At 46.2% G+C, this 24,354-nt stretch overlaps 1 protein-coding gene across 3 annotated transcripts in view; it reads right to left on the bottom strand.

Annotated features, from left to right (window-relative positions):
* The window catches only part of LOC135391892 (uncharacterized), a 149,929-nt gene that overhangs the window by 5,276 nt on the left and 120,299 nt on the right, over positions 1–24,354 (bottom strand). For all 3 annotated transcript variants that reach the window (XM_064622419.1, XM_064622421.1, XM_064622420.1), the window contains exons 3-10: positions 11,540–11,721; positions 7,201–7,339; positions 4,819–4,869; positions 3,395–3,493; positions 2,813–2,965; positions 2,320–2,436; positions 897–1,037; positions 753–824 (exon numbers count right to left, since the gene is read on the bottom strand). In XM_064622419.1, coding sequence (XP_064478489.1) covers positions 753–824; positions 897–1,037; positions 2,320–2,436; positions 2,813–2,965; positions 3,395–3,493; positions 4,819–4,869; positions 7,201–7,339; positions 11,540–11,721 — 954 coding nt within the window. The remainder of the gene's footprint in view (positions 1–752; positions 825–896; positions 1,038–2,319; positions 2,437–2,812; positions 2,966–3,394; positions 3,494–4,818; positions 4,870–7,200; positions 7,340–11,539; positions 11,722–24,354) is intronic.

Raw genomic sequence — 24,354 nt, 5'->3', positions numbered from 1 at the left:
ACTTCCGCCGACACTGCCCAGCTAGCTAGAACAATCACTGGAACTAATGTAGATCCATGACTTGAAAACCCGAGACGAGGTAGGGACGATAACAGAAAAACACAAACACGGTCTCAATCTCAATTTCGTCTCGGGTTTTCAAGTCATGGATCGTCACCACCAGCTCGCTTGCTACCCAACTTTCCTTTCGTAATGTAGATGTTCTTGTTGCGTTTCAAGGCGCAACAAGCCTCTGTTTGCGTTGGAAGCCGTTAACCTCCACAAAACCTTTCCCCACGTTGCCTCCCACTGCGCTCCACGCGACGCCACGTACCAATGTCTTGAACCAATATTGGGTCAGTATTGACAATATTGGACCAATGTTGGCCCAAGATGTTGTGCTGTTTGGGGAGTCTGCTTCCACGTCTGCCTGGACCCCGCGGTCTTCTCGCATACCCCGCTACCACAGTGCGGACTACATTATCTGCTGCGGAGATATACCACTGTGCCTCTTTTCACGAGGGTGGCGGTGCGGGGTAGATGGTAGGTAGTTCCACAAAATGTGGCTCTTTTGTTGTCTCGGTTGTGTAACAGCTACAAAGTTGGCGTACTCTTCACCCTCCAACGATGTGCCAGTTCATAATGGAGCCTTCGTCGTCTTTTATTATTCTTATTATTTTCTTTTTGCAATCACTACGAGACCCACACATCTGATGCGAGTTCAAATGCGAGAAAAAAAAAGAAAAAGGAAAAGGAAAAGAAAGCGAACTCACGTCGCGTTCGATCTGCATGAGGTTAATTTTGTCCTCTTCCATCTTCTTCAGCGCTCGCCGCAACAGCTCCACCTGGAACAGCGTAATTGGGAGGGAAGCTGGTAACCTTGAAAGAGAAGGGGGTGTGGCGGCCATTAAAATCACCTCTGTCTTGAGCTTCCCGTTTTCGTTTCCGACGCGTTTCTGCTCGTTTATGGCCGTGCCGACGTCCAAGTATGTCCGCTTCCACCGAGTGATTTCGTCCCACACGCTGTCGGTCGACGGAACGCTCTTTTCTCGAAGGTTCTGGAACAGAGAGTCGTTTTCGTGGAATGTCGCTAGAAAACTTAAAAGTGCGCACAGAAATTGGCAACGTTAAAGCCATGCACATTACGCACATGCAATCAGAGTGCAACTTCAAAACAGATAATATCGAAGACGTCCTCCAGAGCATCCTTAGCAGACCACGTAAAAATCGTTCTTCAGTTGCCCTTCGGACATTGACTCGCGGGTATAACAAGGCGTGTTAGCATAGACTGTCTCGTAACGTTGCGACATCGTGCGTGCCTCAGAATCCTATTCGTTGATTCGGTGCGGTAGGTAGATACGGTACTTTGAAAACGTCGAGACTGGGAAGTATTCGGGTTCGAAACCAGCTGCCGGCTGTGCTGTCTGCGGTTTCTCCTGGGAGTTTTCCTCAGAGACTTTCAGACATTTGTCGGCACAGTTCCCTTAGAAGTCGGCCCAGGACGCACATTCCCCAAGCCGTTAGTCGTGACGTTGCCCACCTTTGTGCGGCCAACAACGGCGAGCGCTTTTATTAGCATTAGTACCACCACCACCTGGAAAGCACGTTATCAATGGTCCACTAAAAATGTTACACAGTAACACTCTTAAGTGATAACAGCGAGTGTTCTTCTGCAAGAAAACCAGGGTTTCATTTACACTCCCTGGGCAGTCATCCCACGTTACAATAGCGACGCGAATGAGGCGCCTCTGGAGCAGGCGGAAAGACATCGGCCCGAGAAGAGTGAAACAGGCACTGCTATCGCACGATGTCGGTGGGACGCACCTCCTCCTCATCATTCGTGTCAGATTTCTTTTTTTTTTATTTCGTGTTAGCACAGCGAAGCAACTGTGGCTATGAGCGACGTAACAGATGTGGACAGCTGGGGAGAGGACACCAGGAAGCAGTGGGGGACAGGGAGGTTAGTAAGCGTCCTGTACGGACATTCGTCCGGAAGCACTTCGGGAAACCTAGGGAAAACCTTAGACAGCACAGCCGGTGGTAGGATTCGAACCCACTACCTCCCAGTCTTCAGCATGACCTTGGCCATGCCGCTGGTGTTCGTTTCTGGTCTCTTCGTTGGAACAATGAATGGGTAATGAATGTCGCCTTTGGACATGCTGCATTTATTTGCACAATATAATTCGGTGCCTTTTGCATTGTTGTGAATATGGCCCTACAATACCTCAGATAAACGTTGCATAACACAATGCTAAATTTGATGCACGGAGCGCTACTCATCTCGTCATGCCGGGCTGGTAAGCGCCCTCCAACATATGGGAGCAAAAGGCACCTATGTACCTTTTCCAGAATGCTGATATCGAATCCAGCCTCTTCAAGTTCACTCTGCAGCCTTATCCGCTCAGAAGGTCCCTTGCTGTTCGACAAGAGGACGTTGAAGAAGTACATAGCAGCCCACTGGAATATACAAACAGAAACACCATTAACACCAGCCGGACCAGTTGGAAGGTAAAAACGACAAAAAATGTCTTGCAGGGCACTTTCACAACCGCTAAAGAGGAGGTGCTGTTACTGGACACGTCCTTCACTTTCTCTCGTTCGTGCTATACTGGCTTGTCTCGGCTTCTGCTGTGCTTTATCCAGTAGCGCAACGAAGTCTGTTTCGAAAGTTATGTAAGACAGCTGTCTGCGCGGTAACTTACGGTACCGTATATGCATTCCCAACGCTAACGTATTGAGATACGGCTACGATACATGAAAAGGGGTAACCCCAGGAACACATTTTCAATAGGGAAGATATCGTTTTAAGTGCTTGGCGAGACCCGAGACTCACCTCGAATCCTGGTATCATTTTTCCTCCGCTCTGAAGCATAGAAACCAGGAATTTGAAGCGTACAGGTTCCCCGTAGATGAGGCGCACTGAAGACATGGCTTCGATGACTTTGGAGTGGCCTGCAGGATGCTCGTCGCACGTCTTCGCCAAGAGCTACAAGACAGGCCGTGATGGGTAAAGGTACCGTAAAGCAGTAGACGTGTAATTTCAGAAAATTTATCTGAGCCCTCAATACACTTAGGTCACAATTTTCGTCACGATTGAAACCAGATTCTTTTTAGAAAATCAAGATAGAAAATTCCGGGCAAAATTGTGTTCAAGTGGTCACCAACCGCTTAAATGAACCGCTTTAGTAAAGAGAAGTGCAGTAAATGAACCACACTATATGGGGCAACAAATTGTTCTGTGTACTTGCATGATGTCAATTAATTTTAGGATTCAAAGGGAGCAGCATGTATATTATACACATGGACTTTGAGTTCAAAGAGAAATCCTGCAGTGTACTAGAGATGAGAATAGTGGAGACAGTACATAGTTACTCGACAGCCGTAGGTTTTGACAAATCGATGTGTGGTTGCTTACCTCCAGGGCCAGCTTTCGGGACTTGGTACATGATGACATGATGCTGGACGCTATGGTACATAGTCCTGTGCTGTGGTTGATGATTTTCGGCAGGGACTTCTGTCGACAAAGAATTGTTAAATGTAGTCTCAGAAGGGGGCCAAATAGTAGACACAATCTGTATACTGCAAAAGCGTCCTTCGATGCGGACTAAGACACATTCCTAACGCTCTAGGTGGGGACTTCAACCTGCCCATCATTAAAAACTTATCAATAAAAGCGCAAGAACGCTCATTGGGTAAGCAATACGGTTCTCAATGCCGTACGATTGGAGGCAAACCAGAAAAAAACTTAGTAATTGGCATGGGAAGTATGGATACGAGGCTAGACGGTCACTAAACAAGTGACACCCCAATTTCTTTCCAAAAAATCGCAATCCTCCTTAGCACCTGGTTGAGCAAAATCTGCCGTATCTGCTTAGGGTTAGGTCTGGAAGCCCAAAACCAATTATGTTCCCAATGTTCATCAGACTAAATCTGATCTTGTAAATGATCTCCCCGCTCTAAGAAGCACATATCAGCTATTTCGACTCGTTAACATTCGCTTCAGAGCAAATTTTAATTCCACAAACGCCTTTGTTAACGACCAGAGAATGCTGCAATGGTTTCCTTGAACCGGTACCCTGCGGCATCTCGTTTGTCATTCAGTGACTTCACATGTCAAGCGTTCTGGAACAGCTGGTCGCACCAGTGCACACTTACGTTTCCATTTTTTTTCTTTCTACTTCTATTCTATTCTATTCTATTCAGAGGGGTATACGATTGCGCTGGTAGCGACTCCAAGCGGTAGTTTCGGTATCGCTCGAGAGTTCCCGCGAAGGAGTTTCGATTTTACCCAGCAGTCACGCGGAGTGTTGGGGGGATTTTTGTGTGAAATGTGATCGTGGCCCTCTCTTCTCATGTGTGAACTTAAATAGTGAAGTGCGAAGCCCGCATCAATGGTCTTTTAATTCTGTACAGAGAGCCCATTTTAAGAGGGGATACCACCTCCGGCGGCCCCATGTATTTTCTATGGGACAAACTTTGCAGTCTCTTTCGGTAAATAATGAACCGATTTTCACGAGACTGGTCTTGTTGGATAGCATTCGGAAATGCGCTTTGTCGCTTCAGAAAAAGTTATTGGTTTTCTCAAGCCATTTTTCTAAACACGTTACTGAAGTGCAAAGAAATTACCAAAATTCGATACTCAAGCTTTGACACGCTCTTATAAATAAAGTAAGAGACTTATGGGGAATTTTTTCTGGTGCGGCAAAGCAAAAATCTTTCTGCAGCATTTTAACACCAGGATCATCCGCATCCGATTATCTGTTCTCTCGATATATGATGAAATGTGAAGATTGGTAACGCGCCCATGGATATCGACCCACGGAGAATGAAACAGCTTACCTGACAACGCAAAGAATACAAGAGACACTGCAGGCAGTCTTGCTCCTCCGCCTGGAAAAGAAAGTTTCAGAATGAACACATCGTGTCCACGCGGTTCAAGCACTTTCTCGTGCGTGGGCGAATTAAGAACGCTTCCTATACTGTGAAAAGAAAAAGTAAGGTTCCCGCAGACGATCTATTTTGGGAAAAGCATCGCACCAACATAAGCGCACCAACGCCTTCACAGCGAGCGCTTTATATCAACGGTCACTCGAGACCCAGTGTTGCCAGCCCATTCTCAAAGCCGCCCGCCGACAGAGCGATAAGACATACTCACCGAAACACTATTAACCTCATTTTCCATTTTTGTGAAAATAAAAAAGAAGCACCATTCGCACACTCGGACAAAAATCAACATTATCTCATCCCTCGCATAAAAAGGTTATTCAGTGTGGCCCGTCTGGACGCTGCATAAAGGAGTCCCTGTACGGTTATCACGCTCACGCACAAGCTTAGCCTAAATGAACGCTCTACGATGCCCACGGGGGGAGGAGAAGGAACAATGACGTCCTGTATATTCTCACGTCCATAAAAACCCATAAATCGGGGCCTTAAAAGAAAATAAAATCATCGCGCTATCGACGCAGACGATGTCTTCCATAAAGACCCTTTCAAACTTTCGGTTTTGTTTTCGTTTTTTCTTGTTGCCTGTTGTGACCCGAGCAGACGACAAAGACGTTACTCTCTGAAAGGGCGATGTTAAAATCTTCTTCCTTGTGTCTTTCGCTTCGGTGAAAGGGCGCTGATTTGCGACCGTGATAGACAGCGTGACGTACGTGCGGACGAACGGCGACGGGGTATACCGACGACCGCTAGGCCTAGCCCTTAAGCCTAACGAGCGCAGACGATGTCTTCCGTTACAGCGGTGTGTGTGTGTGTGCGTGGGAAAAAAAAACAGAGTGACATAAATAATAGCCTGCTCGCTTGAGAACTTCCAACCTAGATTTCTGGAACCATTTTTTATCTGTCGTTTTATTTTCTTCTCTCTCTCTCTTTTAGGATGATGCTCATGTGATTAAACCTGAGGTAAATGTGTGAATGATTCGCGGAATGTTTGCGTGCTACCCTGAGTCTTTTTTTTTTTCTTTCGACATTTTTTTTTTACACTTAACCTACATTCTAATTGGCGCGGGACGCTTTAGCAAATCCCATTTCGTCCTGAATATGCCGTTTCGGATGGCCACAGACAGAATTTGGATGTCGACACAGCTGAATCGTTTCTCTCGTTTTCTTCTTTTTTAGGAGCGTTTTGCGTTAGGGGTATTTAGACCCCTTATTGCAACCTGCGGCTCCCCCTCCAAATTTAACGCATCCCTTCCAAGTCAAGTACCGCGACTTCATCTGAATCATCCGACATTGTTTTAGACCACATGTTTTACCTCATCACCACATTACACTCCATGTGTACACCGGATTACATTATATAACATGCTTTACCTTACTGACTACATCCCACTTTCTTGCTTGTTTTTTTCTACAAAAATGGCAAAACCAGTGATGAGCTGGTGGCTATAAGCTCCACGATGAGAAAAGCCTAAGCCTGGGCGACATAAAGAGGACAAATCACCGAAGTGTTATACGCAATGGTACTTCTATTAGACCTAGCGGTGTGCAATGGTAGACCGTAGAATACTCACTACAAAAGCAAAACGCAACGGATGACAGTGGACCTCTCCCTGTTTGTAAGCAAATGACGTCATAGTGTTCGACAGCGCCACCAATTTGGTAGAGTTGAACTACGTACACTCGGAGCTAGAGGCGAATAGGGTCGCGCGCGAAAACCACGGTCTTGAGGGGATTACGATGGTCCCTGAAAGGGATGCGACCTTCGGTCCTACTTTTCTTTCAATAAGAGGCAGCGAACAAGTGTCCATTCGTGGAACCCAGCCCTCCCCTTCTGATTTGTTTCTGTTTCAGCCTGTCTACCAACGTCATGATGACGTTTTTCGGGTAGAGGTCTATTGGACGGCCCAGTTGGAGCATACTTTGAGTAATCTTAATGGTAGCTCCTCCTTGGCAACGTCGGCAGAGACACTAACGGGCACTTGCGCATAGCGACGCAGATATCCGCGCGCCTCGCGGGTGCGCGCGATTGTATCCGCATTTTATCCGCGGGGATTTCAAAACGTTGTTTTTGTTTTCTAGGCAGATCCGCGTGTCGCACGGATGTCCGAAAAAACCGCGCTCGCCCGCACTTGTGGCCATGGTTATTATGACCGACCCACAAAAGCTACACACTAGCCAGTTCGTTTACGTTACTATAACAACCTTAATTTACGCTATCTGCTTTTGAAGAAAAGTTAAGGGCTCATTGGGGGAGATGCATGCCGATGCACAGCTTACTATTTTCTTCTTGAGTTGCTGTTGGTGACTTGGTCGGAGGGTGGCACAGCCATCTTGACTGGACTTCCGGTAAGACTTGAGCAGGTCCAGCAACAGCGTCACTCCATCGTTGGGTTCGCTCACGAATTCTTCCACGAAACTGAAAAACAAGTCTCAGATAGTTAGCAGCATACCATCAAAACTAGAAGCCACTAACCACAGAACTTTACGATGATGATTGTTTCTTTCTTTTTCGCCGAATGTAGACTACGATTACAATGTGCTAACAGTGTTCGAGCAACCTGTGAGCTAAGGTAAAATTAGAAAACTGTAGACTACCCGTGATGTCGTCAGGCAACAGACAGATTGATGTACAGTGCGGAAGGAAATCCAAATATGCGTTGGAGTCGAATCAAACACCTAATCTGATTGCCGGTTTAACGTGCTGCAGAGAAAGGGTGTGAATCCGATTCCAGCCATCGGCCACTCAGCGACTTTTCGCCACCTGCCGTGCATGAGACCATTGCTTGGACGTTGGTGAGGTTTAAGTGTTAAATTCATCGTAATTGTCAGAATTGAAAAAAAAAATCAAATTGGGAATGGATTTACACCGCCGTAGATATACGCCGGTTAATTCTTGTCAGCAATTGTCGTTAATATAAAAGAACACGTTTGCAATTAAACATAAAATGTGCATTTGCCTTTTGCGTATCGAACCTATTTATGACTTGCACGACTATACCTAATACTTCGTAGTGATAGTTTAACACTTTACCTTTAGTTCGTTATCTTTACCTCGCCGCCGCTCGAACTACGTTCTGTCTTCTCTTCTTTTCTCTTTATTTTTTATTGCCGGCAAGTTGTGAAACTCTACCTTTCCAGCTACGTGACTTTACGTCGATCAGTTTATTTCTTCTATCGAACGAATAGTGATTGGTTTGTCTGTTCTGATCAATACTCGCGTGTTGAGAATTGCGGTCTGTATACTATGGGTTTTCTGTTTCCTATGTGTATTATGCTCTTGGGACACTGTGTACCTGCATTTATTACTATATATTTGAGCCGACTCACACGCTTGGCTTGGGGCTCTATTTGTACGATGTATGCGCGTGATGTATTCAAATAAACGAGGTTGAAGTCGAACTGAAGCAGAAGCCTCCGGTCGCGAGCCGCGCTATGGTGTCGTGAACAGGCACTGTACTTCTTCTTAGCATCGTCCTTATTATTACAGTTGTATTTAACTTGTAGTTGCAGTTAAGTTTAAGTGTTATTACAGTTGTAGTAAGTGTAGGCTACTGTGAGTTAAACTCCAGTGCAAATGCGCTGTGAAAGATACGCAGTATTTTGATGAGAACGCCACGTCAAGGTGCTGTGCTGGCGGCTTCGAATGCAGCCACTGGCACTCGCTACATTTTCTCTCTCTCTCTCGGATACCAGCATTCTACCAAACTGGTGTCCCCCTAGCTCAAATAATTTGTCTGTTTGATATTCATAAGGTCATAAAGGGACAACACACTTCGTTCACGAGAACATTCCTCTTGGAATGTCTGACCGATGACTTTTCACTTCACAAGCTTCAGTTCACGTGGGAGTCAAAGTGCGCTCTATAATGACACTGGACAACCGCGCATATATTTCACTTTCAAGGCTGCCTCGCAGCACATGTTCATCAACATGTTTCGCCACGCAACAAAAGAAGGCAGCAACTTCAAGGCCATCGCTACAGGGTCTTCCTACACCTGAGTGTTTTTTTGTTTGTTTTTTATCATTCAAACTTCCCCTTGTCATTCAAAGGACAGTAAATCATTTCATACTCGTCAGCCCAAGTGTAAAGCGGATTGCAAGGTCGGATACGATGTAGTTCGTGCCATTCCCTTGTTAGTGGTCCACTTCAGAGTGAAGTGCTAACGAAGGTTGAAGGGTGCTGCGCGAACCTTGACGACTGCGGGTACTGACGTAGGGTCAAAGAAAACTCCAAATTTCAGTATGTACGATAACTAACGTATTTGCTACCAGGTGCTAGGGTCCTTTTTGTGCAGCAATATCGAGCACGTGCATAACACACTCCTTATCTGCTAAACAAGGCAAGACGAAGTAGTTAGGCCTCCAAATGAAGGATGGCAAGGATAAATGCATTGTATTGGATGCTATAAGGACAATCGGGTAGGGTGAGGACCCTTTAATCTTTGATTATGAGTTGCTTAGTGCTGTTCAATCTAGTTACTTTTTGAACACGCTCGAGTATGCGACATACTTGAATAAGACGGAAAATGACGATAATGTGATAATGTTGCCTTTGGATTGGCACCTATCTCTGCCTTCCTTACGAAATAACAAAACACACACACATACACACAAACAAAGAAGAAAAAATATGCTCGTGACATGTTTTGTACACAAAATGGATGCTTCACTGCAATAAGCATTCATCATATCAATGTGCGTAGATAACTTTAATAATTTCGGCCACACAATGCTCACATGAAGGCCTCATCGTCATGTACACATTCATGGTACAAAAATCATTTCAAGTGCAAACCGCGCCCATTTCATCAACACAACTTTTTGTTGTTGCAACGTTTTCATTGAAAAAAAATTCTTTACAGCATACATTTTGCATGACCTCTCATGTGGGACTGCGAGTTGCATCCTCCACCTCAACTTTCCCAAGTCAAGCAGACATCTCGTGCACTGCTCTGTAATAGCGTGCACCAAACCAGTTTCATCCTCGTGAATACACTAAAAAAGAATCCCACCAATTGATTTCAGCGACACTACAACTTCATACCTTGAATGACCTTGAAATCATCATGGACAATAACCAACACCAAATCAAGCACCGAAGTGACTGCGTATTCCCTTGAAGTACGTAATGACCCCGTCTAGCCGCCAGGTGTGCTGTCCATCACCAGACAACCATGACGTCACGATCACGACCCAATCAAGGTCAAGATATAGGCGAGCCTGCACCATTGTTGCCAAACGAGGAACAAAGGTGAGTAACTCAAAATTCTAAATTAGCGCCTTGCGTCTGAGACGAACCGCAACTGTGGTCTTAGCGTGGGCTAAAAGTAATTAGCGGTCCGGTACCAGGAAAAAGGTACTCGATGAAGAAAAAAGAAAAGAAAGAAAGTAAAAGCGTCTGTAGCGCCGTCTGCCTATGCAAATAACGGTGACCTTCATTTTTTTTCTGCTTGGCTCTGTTATGCAGGGAGTGTACTTGTACAAGAATGGTTACGTTCATTAAAGAGATACAGAGCTTATTCAATGCTTCTCGCTAATGAGGAAAATTGTTTGTATTCTCACGATTAGTTCTATATATTCTATTACGGTGTTGGCGCAGGCATATTTAATTGACTTTCCAGCATTAAGCGTCCCTAAGCGAAAGTCTCAGAGGATTGGATTGGATTGGATCCTTTTTTTTAAGTAGCATGCAACGACGACGCATTTTGCCTTCGTTTTGCAAAACATTTTAATGGTAAGTTTCGTCATGCCTGGTTTTATTTCTTTGTTTTTGTCGCTACACACTTATCTTTGGCTTTTATGAAGTGTCTAATTACCACTCCTTGTCTGGAAATTGTTTGTTCTCTGTAGGTGCAGACAGACGATTAAGTAAACATGTAGCTTGGAAAATATGAGGGTCAATGCAGCCCAATATGACAAAAATATAGGCTGTCCAAGCAGCGCAGAAAACCATTTCGCAGCTGTTTGTTCCCTGCTACATATCGTCTACTAACAGCGCGGCAAATTAGCTCAAGAGAGCGTTAGGAGGTATGTATGTTGTTGTTGACAGAGAGGAGGGATGGATGAGTACTAAAAAAAAAAAAAAGAAAACTCTATGGAGCTGGCAGTTCCACAAAATGTCTATCGATGGCGTTCAAATCAGACTGCTCAGCGACTTGTCTCGATTGAAGGCGATATGAGGAAGGAAAGTGTAATGAGCAGAAGAAATAAGATAAAAAGAAATGGTAGAGGAAGAGTGAGATCACTATCGCACAAGTCTGCGAAACCATAAAGTGCTGGATAAGTTCAACTTCGTTTCGGTGAGGTTCCTAACTTTAGAACTCGGCGTCAAAGCCGACTCTCATTCACAAATAACTACCCGTGTGAACAACGGTGATCTCTTGAGCGTAGCGAAACAAGAGAAACTTCCAGACGCTGCACCGTCTTCATGTGTTTTCCTCAAACTCGAACAAGAAACCATTGTCCTCCGGGAGTTTATTGAGTTTTTTTTTCCTGTGCTGGGAATAGCAAGCCGTTGCGCAGGCTAACCTTTCCCTCCTTGTTTTTTAATAAACATATATCCCCCTTCCCCCATAGCAGAAAGTAAGAAACATTTTCTGATCAGTCAGCCCCTTACCTGCTGTACGATGATCTGAGGTCTTCCTTGAGCCGCCTCATGAGTTCGGTGAAGTTTGTGAGTTCCACCATGGCGTCTTCGTGACTCACTGGTGACGTCCGTTCACCGCGGCCCTTCCGCGATTGGCGCTTCAAGTAGAAGACGTAATCGGTCGCCGTCAGGTACGGAGGGCGAGGATTGGTCTGCAAATAGACGAGCAACAACACGTGACTGTTGTGGACTATTACCTATCAGGTGATGTGAGGTCAACGCATAACAACAGGTCAGCATGTCCACAAGTGGAATGGCAAGCGAAACACTGACTTTGAAGCACACTGAAACATCTCTCGTTGGTAGTAGCCCTTAACTGACCCCTGACTGTCTAACAACTGTATGTTTCCCTTTTTCTTCTAACCCGATTTAATCTAGTCTGGTGATGACCCCAAAATCCTGATGAAGACTGGATGCTATTGGGATCGAATCCGCAACGGGTCTGGGGTTTCCCTCGGGTCCGAACTTTACCAGCAGCACAGGTTCAGCCGAAGTCGGTCCGGTACCCAAATTAACCTTCACCCACCCGCTGGGCCCCATTCTTGCCAGGAGTATATTTTCATTATGCATAACTATTCGGCGGCATACCCTTTGGTACCCGAAGGTATTTAGCGAAATACTTCCACGAAAACATGAAGACTCAAAAGTGTAGCAAAGCAAAAAAATACGTCCTAAAAGGCATCGACCAACAAACCTGAAAGACGATGTGCTAAAGTATACTGCGTGAAATGCGAAAAGTAGACAAGAAAGAGGAGGAGCTACAGTGCAAGATGGCTAAACGTTAGTTTCTTTTTACGTTGTGTTCTTTCTTTCTTTCTCTTCGGTGTTCCGCTGACCTGAAAAGAGTTTCTCACCGTTGCCATTTGCAGCGAGTCTTTCTACCTCCCAGTTCTTTTTTTTTCAACCGTGTCATTTCGCGTAGCATTAAATGTTGTGCGAACTGCTACTTTTCGCTGAATTACGGGGTATTTTCGCTGGCTCTGCGATTAATGTCCCTCCGCGACAAGTATTTTCTCACACGTCAAATATAGTGCACATATCATGACCTTCCGTCTGCCTTTCGTAACGCGCCGAAACAAAAAGTAATACAAGACCAGCGCGCAAATGGAATTCGTCTTTATGTGTAGTGAATCCGTTGTCATTTGGTTTGTCCGTTGTGATTTGTTGTCATCCGTTGTCGCACCGTCGGTGTTGGATGACAAGGTGTGAAACGCTGTTCTGTTTTGCCCTGCAGTCTAACCCGCTGAATGCCGCTGCATTCTGAGCACATGTCTCCGTTGTCACCATGCTCCGTAAAGCATCGTTCACACTAGTGCGTTCTGCTGCGTGCGGATGCGTGCGGGCGCTGGTTACCGTGGCAACAGATACGTGCGCGACCTCCCGCAGCAGAACGCAAGGAGTTCGCCCGAGCTCATTTTCCGACGCACGCAGCCGCCCGCAAGCGGAGAACGAACCGCGAGGCCACCTTCCGAGCGCGCGCGGTAGGCTTCTCTCTGCGAGACTGTTTTCAACATGGCCGGCCACCGGAGTGAAAATCCCGCTCGGTGCACGTTGTCTTACGGCTTGGTGACGCACGCATTCGGACGCAGGTATGTGAGCAGTGGAACGGATTGCTTACAACGCACGCATACGCACACAGGCGCCCGCACGCAGCAGAACGTACTAGGTGTGAACCATGCTTAATTATGCAACCTTATATTGCCACCTGGAGGATGGGAACAAGTCGCAGTGCTCGACGTTCCTGAGGTAACGACCTGAGGGCCCATTTGCGCGAAAGTCGTTTCAGGATCCTCACCTTGAGGAACTCCCTTTGCTGCCCCAGGCAAGCTCTGGACTATACGTTGTCTTCTAGTACATGCACTAAAGAAAACAGCCCTTCCGCATCGTTTAAACTGTATAAACGCAGTTCGCCCTATGCACTCACGTTCCCTGAGGCTGATATTTCGCTGCGGAACGTAAGACTATTGTGCGGGCGCACTGCGTGAAATCAGCAGAGCTCCAAAGGAGCGACTTGTTCGGGGCCTCTAAACGTGGCTGGCGTAGGATCACTGCCAGTTGGTTAGATGCTCGGCGTGTCACTCTCCAGTGGAAGATGGTGCTCCCTGTGAGTTCCCACTTGTCGTGCTTGAACATCTACCTCACTGACCGCTGCCCCGCATGTGGGGCTTTCGAATCCGCAGAGCATGTCTTTTCGTGATGCGACACCCCCCACTTCGCCTTTCAAGCCGGGTACAGGAACTGTATGACCTGCCTTCAATTGACTGGGCCAGTGTGAGGTTTTGAGACCATTTACCTCAACTCAGACCTCCGTCACACGGAACGAACAGAAGCAGCTGGCTTTGCTGGATAGGGAGACTAACTTCCAAATGTGGATTAACAGTTGCCGCTTAACGTTAGGTGACCCACACTCCAGAAGAGCACAGTGCCATCAAAACCTCCGCGGTGATCTTCCTGCGAACTTGGGACGTCAGCAGATCCCGCATGGAACGCTGGAGTGATCTCGTCGGTGGTTGTCATCTGTACGACTTTTTCGCCACGTTCAAAGCGAGTGGGACATTACAGGTACGCACAGCAATCCTATTTCAGAGCAGTCGTTCCACAGTACGCAGGTTAAAGCTCGAATACGTGTAAAAGGGACCTACGTTCTTCGGTACGTGGGGGCGTGTTGCCACAACAGGACCATGCGAACTCTACTTCGTGTGTACGCTGGAAGCGCGCCCAAGCGCATGTTAGCTGAAGTACGCGAACACCGTCAAACCTAAATGGTGACAAAAGAATAGCACCAGTTGCAGACATTTTTATACTGATTTGAACAGGAAATCGAACTGTGTAACACTCAGTTGTTGATCCGTTCTAAGCCTCGTTCGAGCGGGTGTTCGCAGAGTCTTACAGAGGGAGAGAGCAGTCCTCGGTGCTATGGAGTTCGGAAGGCGCTGGCTAACTTCATCTGTGCTATTTGAAGAAACGCATGGAAGGTATGTTGTTCATTACTAAGCGTTACTTTCTTTCGTGCCGTTATCCCGTACGCAACTCTCCGCAGTCTTGGTCTGTTGCATGGCGACGACAAGCACGAACAGCAATCCTTAACGTGACGTGATTTCACAAGCAGGAGTTGGCGTTGCACTAGTTCTAGTTTTAGTCCTAGCTTGTTGAGATAGTTATATGGGAGCCAGTCCTTGTGACTGGTCTTCCGCCTCGATGCCAATACACGATCCTGCTTGGTTGACCCTGCCAATATGGCTGGTCTTCCACGATGATGCCAATACATATATATGTTGATCCTGCTTGATGACAATACAGGTTGATCCGTTGATCCGCTTGATGACAATACACAGTTGATCCGTTGATCCGCTTGATGACAATACACAGTTGATCCGTTTACGGGTCGGGACTGCCTCCATAGGTGCGCACGTTTAATCTGCCGTTGACGCCTACTCGTCTTTTCCGCCACGCTCAGGGTTAGTGGCAAGTAATGTTCTACCCAGCCTGCTCAGATTGTATTGCACTCCGCAGCGGCCCTCACGCGTTTGGATTGTTCGCTTGGTATGGTCAGTGCGAAAAACAAACACTCCTTAGGAGCGTTGTTGTCTAGCTTGTATATAGGACTGTAACGTGAAGTTAGTGTCTGTCCAAAAGGGACTACCTCCATAGGTGGCTCTCCTGCTTGATGACAGTACACACGTTTAATCGTTGCAGAGCTGTCCTCCGGCAGCTCAGGTTCGTTGATTTGCCCACATCTTTTCGGGCTCACCTGCTAGTGTGGCCTGGCACTACAGCCGCTTGTGATTCCTAGGAGCCGTGGTCACGCCGCCATTATTGATACGCATTGCCATCACTAGACAAGCGTTCCGTGCTTTCTGAGGTTTTTCTTGGTTCGGTCCAGGACGCGTAATCTCCCCCATGTCTCCCCCTCCTTGCTGTCCTCCCTCCACCTGTCCTCGTCTGCTTTTTTTTTCAGTTCCGTGTTAGCGCCGCGGAGCAACTGTGGCTATATGAGCGACGTGCAGACGTGGACAGATGGAGAGAGGACAGCAGGAAGCAGTGGGGGACCGGGGGGTTAGTATGTGTCCTGGGCCGACTTCATGGGGAACTGTGCCCACATTCGTCTGCAAAGTCTTCGGAAAAAACCGAGGGAAAACCTCAGTCCGTCGCTCATAGTCACAGTTCTTTCTAACACGGGATAAAAAAAAAAAAAAAAAGAGAAGATGCTGACTTCGAGTCTTGAGAGCCACATATCACACCACGCGTTGTGCAACTTCGCACTGTGCAAACAGGTCCATCTTTCACACGTACTATATTCACTATGTGATGACAATACGCACGTCCTGCAAGACAGTACAAGTACAGTACAATACACACGACTACGCAGGCTGTCTGTAGCTCACCAGGCAACATGGCTCTCATATAAGGCACATGTGACGGCGAACCGTGAACGTGTGCATACCTAGGGCGTCTGTAAATTTTTTTCTTACGATTATGGCTTGTATAAACAGCAGATCACCTTGGAGCGTTGTTAATTATTTGCTGTGTGTTAGTGCGGGCCTTTCAAAGTAAAAGCTGCTTATTGGTTTATCCGCTGCTTATAAACCACACATGGAAACTGAGACAGTACGCTACTGTCTCCTATTTTAACCGTTAGCGTCTCGCCCTCTTCGTTCAGAACGCGGCATGCGAAGTTCATCGACATCACGGGGCAGTGCCCAATCAGAATGTCATCGACCACATGACAGTCTTCATATGGCCACTGCAGGGACACCCCGCTTTCAGTTAATTACAGATGAAGTCTGGCAACCCTGAGCGCAGACGACGATGCCGCAACTGGGCTGGGCCCGCCATTCCAACGCTAATACAAAAACAACAACCGCACATAGTTGCCCGCTGCGCCCATTGGAGAAAGCCCCAAGTAGGAAGGAGACCTGCCTTTCTGTAATCGATCTCAAACACACCCGAGCATTAAAAACGCAGAAACCAGTTCATTGCAATGAAGGTTCGAGAAGCCATAATGCGCTCGCCTGCATAATAAACGACTCCTGTGATCGTGAACTTCTCTTGTGCTCTATGGTGGAAGTTTCTCCGAAGGGTGCATTGGCCGTGCTCTCCGTCTGGCAACATTAGCGCGTGCCTTAGTTGTGGACGGAGGGGTATGTTTACAATGCAGGGTCCTTCCGTTAAGCCTAACGGAATCAAATTAGGTTCTTTTGGAAGTGTGGGAAGCGCATGGGTGTGAGAAGGCATAGCTTAGGTTTTTTCTTTTTCTTCTTTTTTTTTTCCTTTGGTCGGGGGTGTGTTGACAGCTCGGGCTTAGACTGACGCTACTTTTCGTCATGCGTGTTCTTGTTTAAACATATACAAAAACTTGCCGGCATCTCTGGCCATTCTCCCAAACGTGATTAAATACGGTAGCTTTTTCAATGGCCATGTTAGGATCTATCTTCGGGCATCCACACTAGTTTCGTTGCCATTGTAACTTCTCCTTTTCTACTGACACTCTCCTCCCTTCCTATACATCTGTTACGGACGGACTTACACGGCTATCGAGGCTTGTTGGCCCATCAGGGTATATACTTGAAGAGCGGATTTTATTTTCCTCGCTAATATCGTAAAGTTAGAAGAAAGTAAGTTAAGCAGGAGATGACATTCCTTGAGATTGAGGGCGACGAACAGGAAGTTCGTCATTGGCTTCCCTCAATACAAAGGAATGTTATCTCCAGATTATCACCAGTTCGCTTGCATCCTATACCTTTATGTTCAATAAGTTAAGCAAGTGCATAAAGGTAGGTAAGTAGCCGGAAGATAAAAAGACCCAAGCAGCACAATGTACCGAAAGTCGAGTGCAATGGGGGTGGACGGGTATTTGGAAGGCCTTGAACAGACTCGTGAGACTAAAGAACATTGATAAGACACATACCGTCCACCCCTATTGCACTCGACTTTCAGTGCATCGTGCTGCTTGGGGAGGTACCAGAACCAACGCAGCAATTCTTTTGGAATTCCAAGTACGGTCAACGCAAATGGTAAAAAAGATAAAAACTCAGTTTATCTTTTTATGCCTGCAGTTATCATTCTCAATAACATTTGGTTGGTACGTGTCCCATTCCTTGCTGCTTGGTATCTGGTATACAGTTCGCTCTCTCGGTTATAAATGCTCGTAATCGGTACAATCTAAAATCAATCACTCTGACTCTGAGAACTTTGAACCAAAGCAAGGTCAATGTTTCCTAGTGAAACCCAATTAAATTGCAATTGCTAAGAATAAACCACGCTACGCTTCACAACTAACGGCACCAGTCATAACGGACCAGTCATAACGGCATCGCAACTCCCCTTGTTTTGAAATCACTTCGCCACACTTCATTAACACTAAACAAGGCAGAAAACCACACACATATCTATTACTTGACCTCGTCCTACCCCTCCCCTCCCCGCGCCAAAGCCTCGCTCATCTTCAATCAGCCACACTGACATCGACACTCTCTTTTAACGAACTTTCCCGTTGCACACGATGAGACAACAACGCTTCTGCTACGTGAAGAGAAGTCCAATCGACGTGAGAACCAGGTCGTCTGCTTCACGAAATGTTTCTTTCAAACGGTTCAAAGTTCTCACGCCCACGCGCGCTCAAAGCCAACGTTGTATTACCCCCCGTGAAAAATGGCGTCGTCTGCTTTATGCTAATCCCCTGTTTCTGCTAAAGAATCACCGTGATAAATTACATACCGCTCCGCTCATCTTCAAAGCTAAATGTAGACTACATCCTGTACGCTCTCTGACAAGTGAGCTCTGAATGAACGTTGAAGGCGAGCGAGGGTTACTGCGATGACGACACGAGTATCATCTGCTTTTAATGGGCGAGATTTCGATCGCGATAGTTTCGGTTTCATAGAGTCGGAGCAGAAACAATGGTTTTTTCTTCTTGATGAAGGGTTATGAGCGCTGGGTGAACAAAACGCTTGGGCGCGTCTTCTTTATTCGAGAGTTTTGTTTGAAGGGCTGCGTTGTGAAGGGAGTTTATAGATGCTTATGCGTCAGCGCTAGTTTTTGCTATTTTTGTACTCTGCTCACACGAGCACCTAACATGCGTATGAGTATTCAAAACGATGACAAGAGTGAAGCATCGTATAGAGTATGACTAACGGTGGGAAAAGTGAGCAAATAATGATGTATTGTTTCGGAGCCTGCAGGCTGAAGTGATGCGGTAGCTCTGATGCACGCTACATCGATGGTTTCAGTGCGTACGAAAATAGGGTCAACGGTGCAGAAAAATATGCTCCCTGTATTTAAGTTTTCGTTGTAAGTATGTATATGCGGAAGAAAGACCGTGAGATGCGGCGAAAGGAAAAGTTCCAGCAAAATATCAAGCTTCTCACGATGTCAACAACAACAACAACAACAACAAACGTGTGATGACGATGACATGGAGTGTTTCACCGCTGGAGTACAGTACCAACGCCATCTAGAGCAAATAAGGCCTGAGAGCTATAGTCGGCGTGAGTGGCACGCCCCAAATAGGAATCCGCCAATCATAACCGTGTCTCGGGGGCCGTAATCATGGGGTCGAGCCGTCATCATCCGCATGAACAGCCACTACAAGCCACCAGAAGCCACAGAAAGTATATTGTTGAAATTGTCTGGGATTCATGTAGGGGGTCAGAAGTGCAAGAATATGCATGCAGAGCGTGATGGTTAGTCTGGAAGATATGACGGAGCAACGCAAAGAGGACAGAGGAGAGAGAGTCCCCTGTGTCGAAGTGGAAGGTGGAACTTCAGATGAGATGCAAAATAAGCTAGAATTTAGCAGAAGTTCACCGATGTGTCCTCTTGATTTTTTATTGTTTTTTTTAGGACGTCTGACTTTATAGCCTGAATTCTGCATTATATCTTCTGCCTTTCCGTTTTGATGTTTGTTCTTATATCTTCTTTTTTTTCTTTCATGAAGGAATACGAAATGATCAGTGACCCTTATTAAAGACGAAAACTCCGTACCTTTCCGAAGACCGAGACTGTGGATGTTTCTTGTTAAAACGACCACTATCCATCTGATGTTTCATATAAGTATATGCAATAATATATTCTTATATATATTCTATACCCTTAATACCTTTGTCCTGACGAAGGCGGAGCCTCCGCCACAACGTAAACTGAATGTAAATTTCCCTTAGCGCTTTTTGATTGGCTGCTTTTAATCCATAATAAATCTTTTCTTTATTTGGTGCTCCTGCTCCTGTTGTCCACGTCTCGTTTATCTTGTATTTATATCATTTCGCGCCCATCCGACTTTTTTCATCTCTTGCAATAATATATTCAATACACATACAACAACAACAACTACATGAATTACGATGGGACCCTCTATCAACGAAATGTGTTTAGTGAGTTTTTAGTGAGTTTAGTAAAGTATCGGGTTAAAATCATTCGCTCCCGCCTGTAGGCACATGCGCGTGATCTATACAGTAGGTATGGCGGGCTACGAAAATGACAGTCTTCATAAGTATTGTCTTTTCATTCATTATTCACCATTATTTTTTCATTTCATTCATTTCATTCATTATTCACCATTATTTTTTCATTTCATTCATTTCATTCATTATTCACCATTCATTATTATTGTCTCATTCTATTCCGCCATACAGTAGGCTTGTGACACGCGTTTCCATGAGGTTATGTTTAGTAAGATGAACACAGGAGGGCACTATGCGCACCCCCGAAGTTGCACGTCATGATAACAGTAGTCGCATCTTCTGCACTTCCAGTTCGATACTTCCAGTCCCAGTTTTCGATACTTGACGAAACTAACAATTAAGGTTCCACCGCGGGTGTAACAAGTATTGCGTACCATGTCTTTGTAATCCCTTTAGGACCCGCGGCTCGGTGGTAATTTTTTCGGGACTAAATTGGTCAATGACCTCTTAGCATCTTTGCGTGTGTCTCTCACGTTCTTCTTTACGAATGTCCAAACTACTGTACACGACTACGGGACTTCCAACTTTCTGCCAGAACACATCCAACAGCCACCTACCATGGTCTCTTCATTCTGAACTCTGCGGGTCCCGTTAACCTTTCTCCGCGCGAACCAAGCACATCTAACTCATGTTCAGAGTAATATAAGAAACACACAGACACGCCAACCTCGCATTGAAACATCGTTTAAAGGGGTTATTATCTATCATCCCCTATCATCCGCGAGTTATTTCCTTATTTGATGATAATGCACAGGGACTTCCTAAAGAGTCACACCACAATCAAATCAACCCCCTTAGAAGAATACACTTCCTTTCTCCTTAAGTCAAAACACATACCAAAAAAAAAAAGAAAAACGCAGAAAGAATAAAGAAAAGATAACCAACTTTATCTCAAGTTTAGTATGTGTATATAATCAGCCTCATACCGTCCTTATTTCGGGCTCGGTTCCCCGTTCCCACCCTGGTGAACTTGAGGCCACGTTTTTTTCTGTTTTCTTCGCTTCATTCCTATCCCCTTATTAGAGGCAGCCCTTGGGTGACTTTGCGTGCATTTCATGACCATTAAGGTGTATTAACAACGGCAGGAACGGAGCCATTGTCTTATTAAAGCGCCTCTTTCTTCTTCCGCACATATGATAAGGAAAGAGAGAAAGAATGAAAAGAAAAAAACGTAGAAAATGACCGCTCGGTGACGCCTGTTTTTCTGTAAGCGTTGCACGCGCAGAAGAGGTTCTCAACCTGATCATCTCGATGAACGGGAAATAGCGGATTTTCTGATGAGGTGTTCGCAAAGAAAAAAGAAACGTATAACGTTGGTATCGAGAGACAGAAAGAAGGTGACAGTTTGATATATGCAAACAGGTTCGACGCGACGAGATAAAATTCTTAAACACGAGATTCCATTTCGTTTTTGTTACCGTTGCTTTCTCTACTGCGCTTTCGAACGTGCACCGCGAAATCTGCATCTTATCTGTTGCAGGCAACCAGTTCTCTCGAATCGATGGGAACTTTCGCTGCACCGTTATCTGCTCTCCTATATTGCGGTTGTTCGGGTTCTTCACTGCGACCACTTCATCATCTGTGAAAGTGCTCTCACAGTGATAGCGTTATTTGCCGAAATCTCTCGTCGTGACCAGTCTTTTGAAGTGATAGATCGAGCGGGCGAGAAAGGCGAACGCACTTTTATAGTCCTTTCTTATAGTCCTTTCAGACTAGCGTTTGTATATTACTATTCCCTTACCACATTTTATACTACAGAACCCACGTGTCATATTTCAAGTCTTATAGAAAACGGGGACTTGAATAGAACAACTTGTGAAGCGCGCTTTTTGAACTCCGTTTTTCTTTTTCTTTTTTTTTTCAGTATTGATGGCTTTTACGCGCTTTATGAAAAAAAAAAAGGGCAATGCCCTTTCGTGACCGGACGTCCAGATTTTTTTTTTAATTCCGTGTGAGCGCCGCGAAGCAACTGTGACTATGAGCGGTGTACAGATGTGGACAGATGGAGAGAGGACAACAGGGGGTTGGTATGCGTCCTGGGCCGACTTCAGGGGTACCGTGCCGACTTCAAGGGTACTGTGCCGACATTCGTATGGAAAGTCTTCGGAAAACCCAGGGAAAACCTCGGACAGCACAGCCGGTGGTAGGATTCGAACCCACCACCTCCGAGTTTTCAGCACGACCTTAGCTACCACCAACGAGCAGGACGCCTCAACCCACTTGGCCATCCCGCTAGTGTCCCGATTTAGGCGGGACATGACCCGCTGTGCCAAGAAGTCTGCCTGGGGACGGTGTTTTGTCCCGCTTTTGGCTGAAACGATCCCCGAAAAAAAAACAAAAAAAAAACGTGGCTATAAACGAAGGGTTTCTACTCCCACGTGGCCTTCTTCCGCCTCATACCTTTCTACAATCTTGCCAATGAAACATTACGATGTGTTGGTGAACGAGCCATTCATTTTACAATATTTTGTGGAACGCAAAGATTTTGCGATCGGTGGGAGCGTGGTCTCGATATAATGGTAGATCATCACGACGTTGAAAATAATAACGAAACGGAAGCACAAGCTCAGCGAGTTCGGCGCGAGATTTTCCGTTCATATCCGTACAACTGTGAGGACACAGTGAAAGGAACACAGTCAAGTTTGGCCAAATTATTGTGTTGTGCGCTCTCGGCAGTACGTCTATGTTCATCACAGGGTGTCTAGCCCTAGTTGTTCATGATGTGTTGCACCTGTATGATGCCACAGTCTCGCATGGGCATGACATCATATCTTAGTGGTTTCGTGGTCACTGTGGTATAGCCGGTAAGGAAGTTTTCCACCTGCGGTGTCGTGGCGACCACCCAGCACATTCTTATGGGATGTGCACTCTACTGCCCGAAAAGGCGGATACTGTGTGTTGCGCTTGCCCGTATCAGCAAGAGGCCGCTCAATTTAGCTGCATTCATTGGCCCCTATTAATATCATGTGCTCCATCGTCGGGTTCTTCACCTGTTCATGGACTTCCTGTCGTCCACTGGATTGCTCCAGGCGCTTTAGTTCTTTCACGTATTTTCATCCTTCCTTCATCATCTTCTATAGTGTTCCACGTGCAATGGGGTAGGGTAGCGCACCACCGCGGTGAAGCACCCCATCTCATCGTCATTATCTATTGTTGTTGTTGTTGTTGTTAGTAAGGAGGCTACGGATGCTGCTGCGCACCGAGCACTTCAACACGGTCACGTTCAAGTAAAGGCCATTTACTTCACCATAGGGGACGCAACAAGGATTATACGTGGACTGACACCACCCGGAGTGAACTGAGCAACCCCTATTGGCTGACAAGATCTGCTCGACCTTCGCTGTTGTACAGGGTCGACCGCGGGCTACGTTTCCAGGTACCTCTGTTGTTTCCTGGACAAATAGCGTGGCTCCTGCATAGGCTCCGGCTGAATGTCCCGTACAGAGGTCTGCTGCTCTACAAACTCGCCAGGTCACCATCTCCAAACTGCCAGTTAGTGCCATGTTGTCAAGGGCCCAGAGCACGTCCTCCTCAGTTGCTCCAAGTATGCCGAGAGTCGCACTATATTAGAAGCAAGTCTGGCTCGTCTGAACGCCCTATCATTTGACCTTGTAAAACGCACCAGGTCCCCGGCCATTCAATCATCAAGCGGCTGCATTGAAAGCGCTCAGAAGTTTCCTTGAAGAAACGCACCTGATCGATATTTTGTGACACTTTCTGGTCCCTCCCTCTTTTGTGACAAGTGCTCCCACTGGTTCATGATGTTTGTGCCCCCTCCTCAATTACTGGGTTTTCTCGTTTTTCATTTTTTCAACTAACTGTGGCTGAGTGGTCTGGAGTAGCCAGTCTGACTTTGTCGTGACTTACGCCCCCAATTTTTTCTTCCTCTTTCACACCACATCACACACCAGGGGAAACTGTGCAGACATCCTTCCACAACGTCTACCCTATATAACAGAGGCACAACCTCAAACGTACAGCACAGCCTATAGCGGAGTTCGCGATTAACTCGCCAATTCATTAATTCCCCAATTAATTCCGACGTTTTCCGGCCAATTCCTCAAGTTACATTGGTGGTGTCTGCTGAATACATCACCGTGCTGCAGAGAAACGGATGATCTGCCTTGAGGACAACTAAGAAATGGGAAGTGGGATTCCGCTTAATACCAAAGCCCTCATCCATCAGTAGCTAATTCTATGTGGTTTGCAATTCATCTTGCCACGCGTTCCTATAGGACACGCTAGCGGTCATCGTTTACCGTATGTTACCTTTCATCAAACACAACATCCTTATCGGCCTCGTTTCTATTCTTCACTACCGCTATC

This window comes from Ornithodoros turicata, chromosome 4 (genome assembly GCF_037126465.1).
Source record: "Ornithodoros turicata isolate Travis chromosome 4, ASM3712646v1, whole genome shotgun sequence".
Lineage (NCBI taxonomy): Eukaryota > Metazoa > Arthropoda > Arachnida > Ixodida > Argasidae > Ornithodoros > Ornithodoros turicata.
The sequence above is the reverse complement of the archived record's forward strand: the minus strand, read 5'-3'. Positions and strand labels throughout refer to the sequence as shown.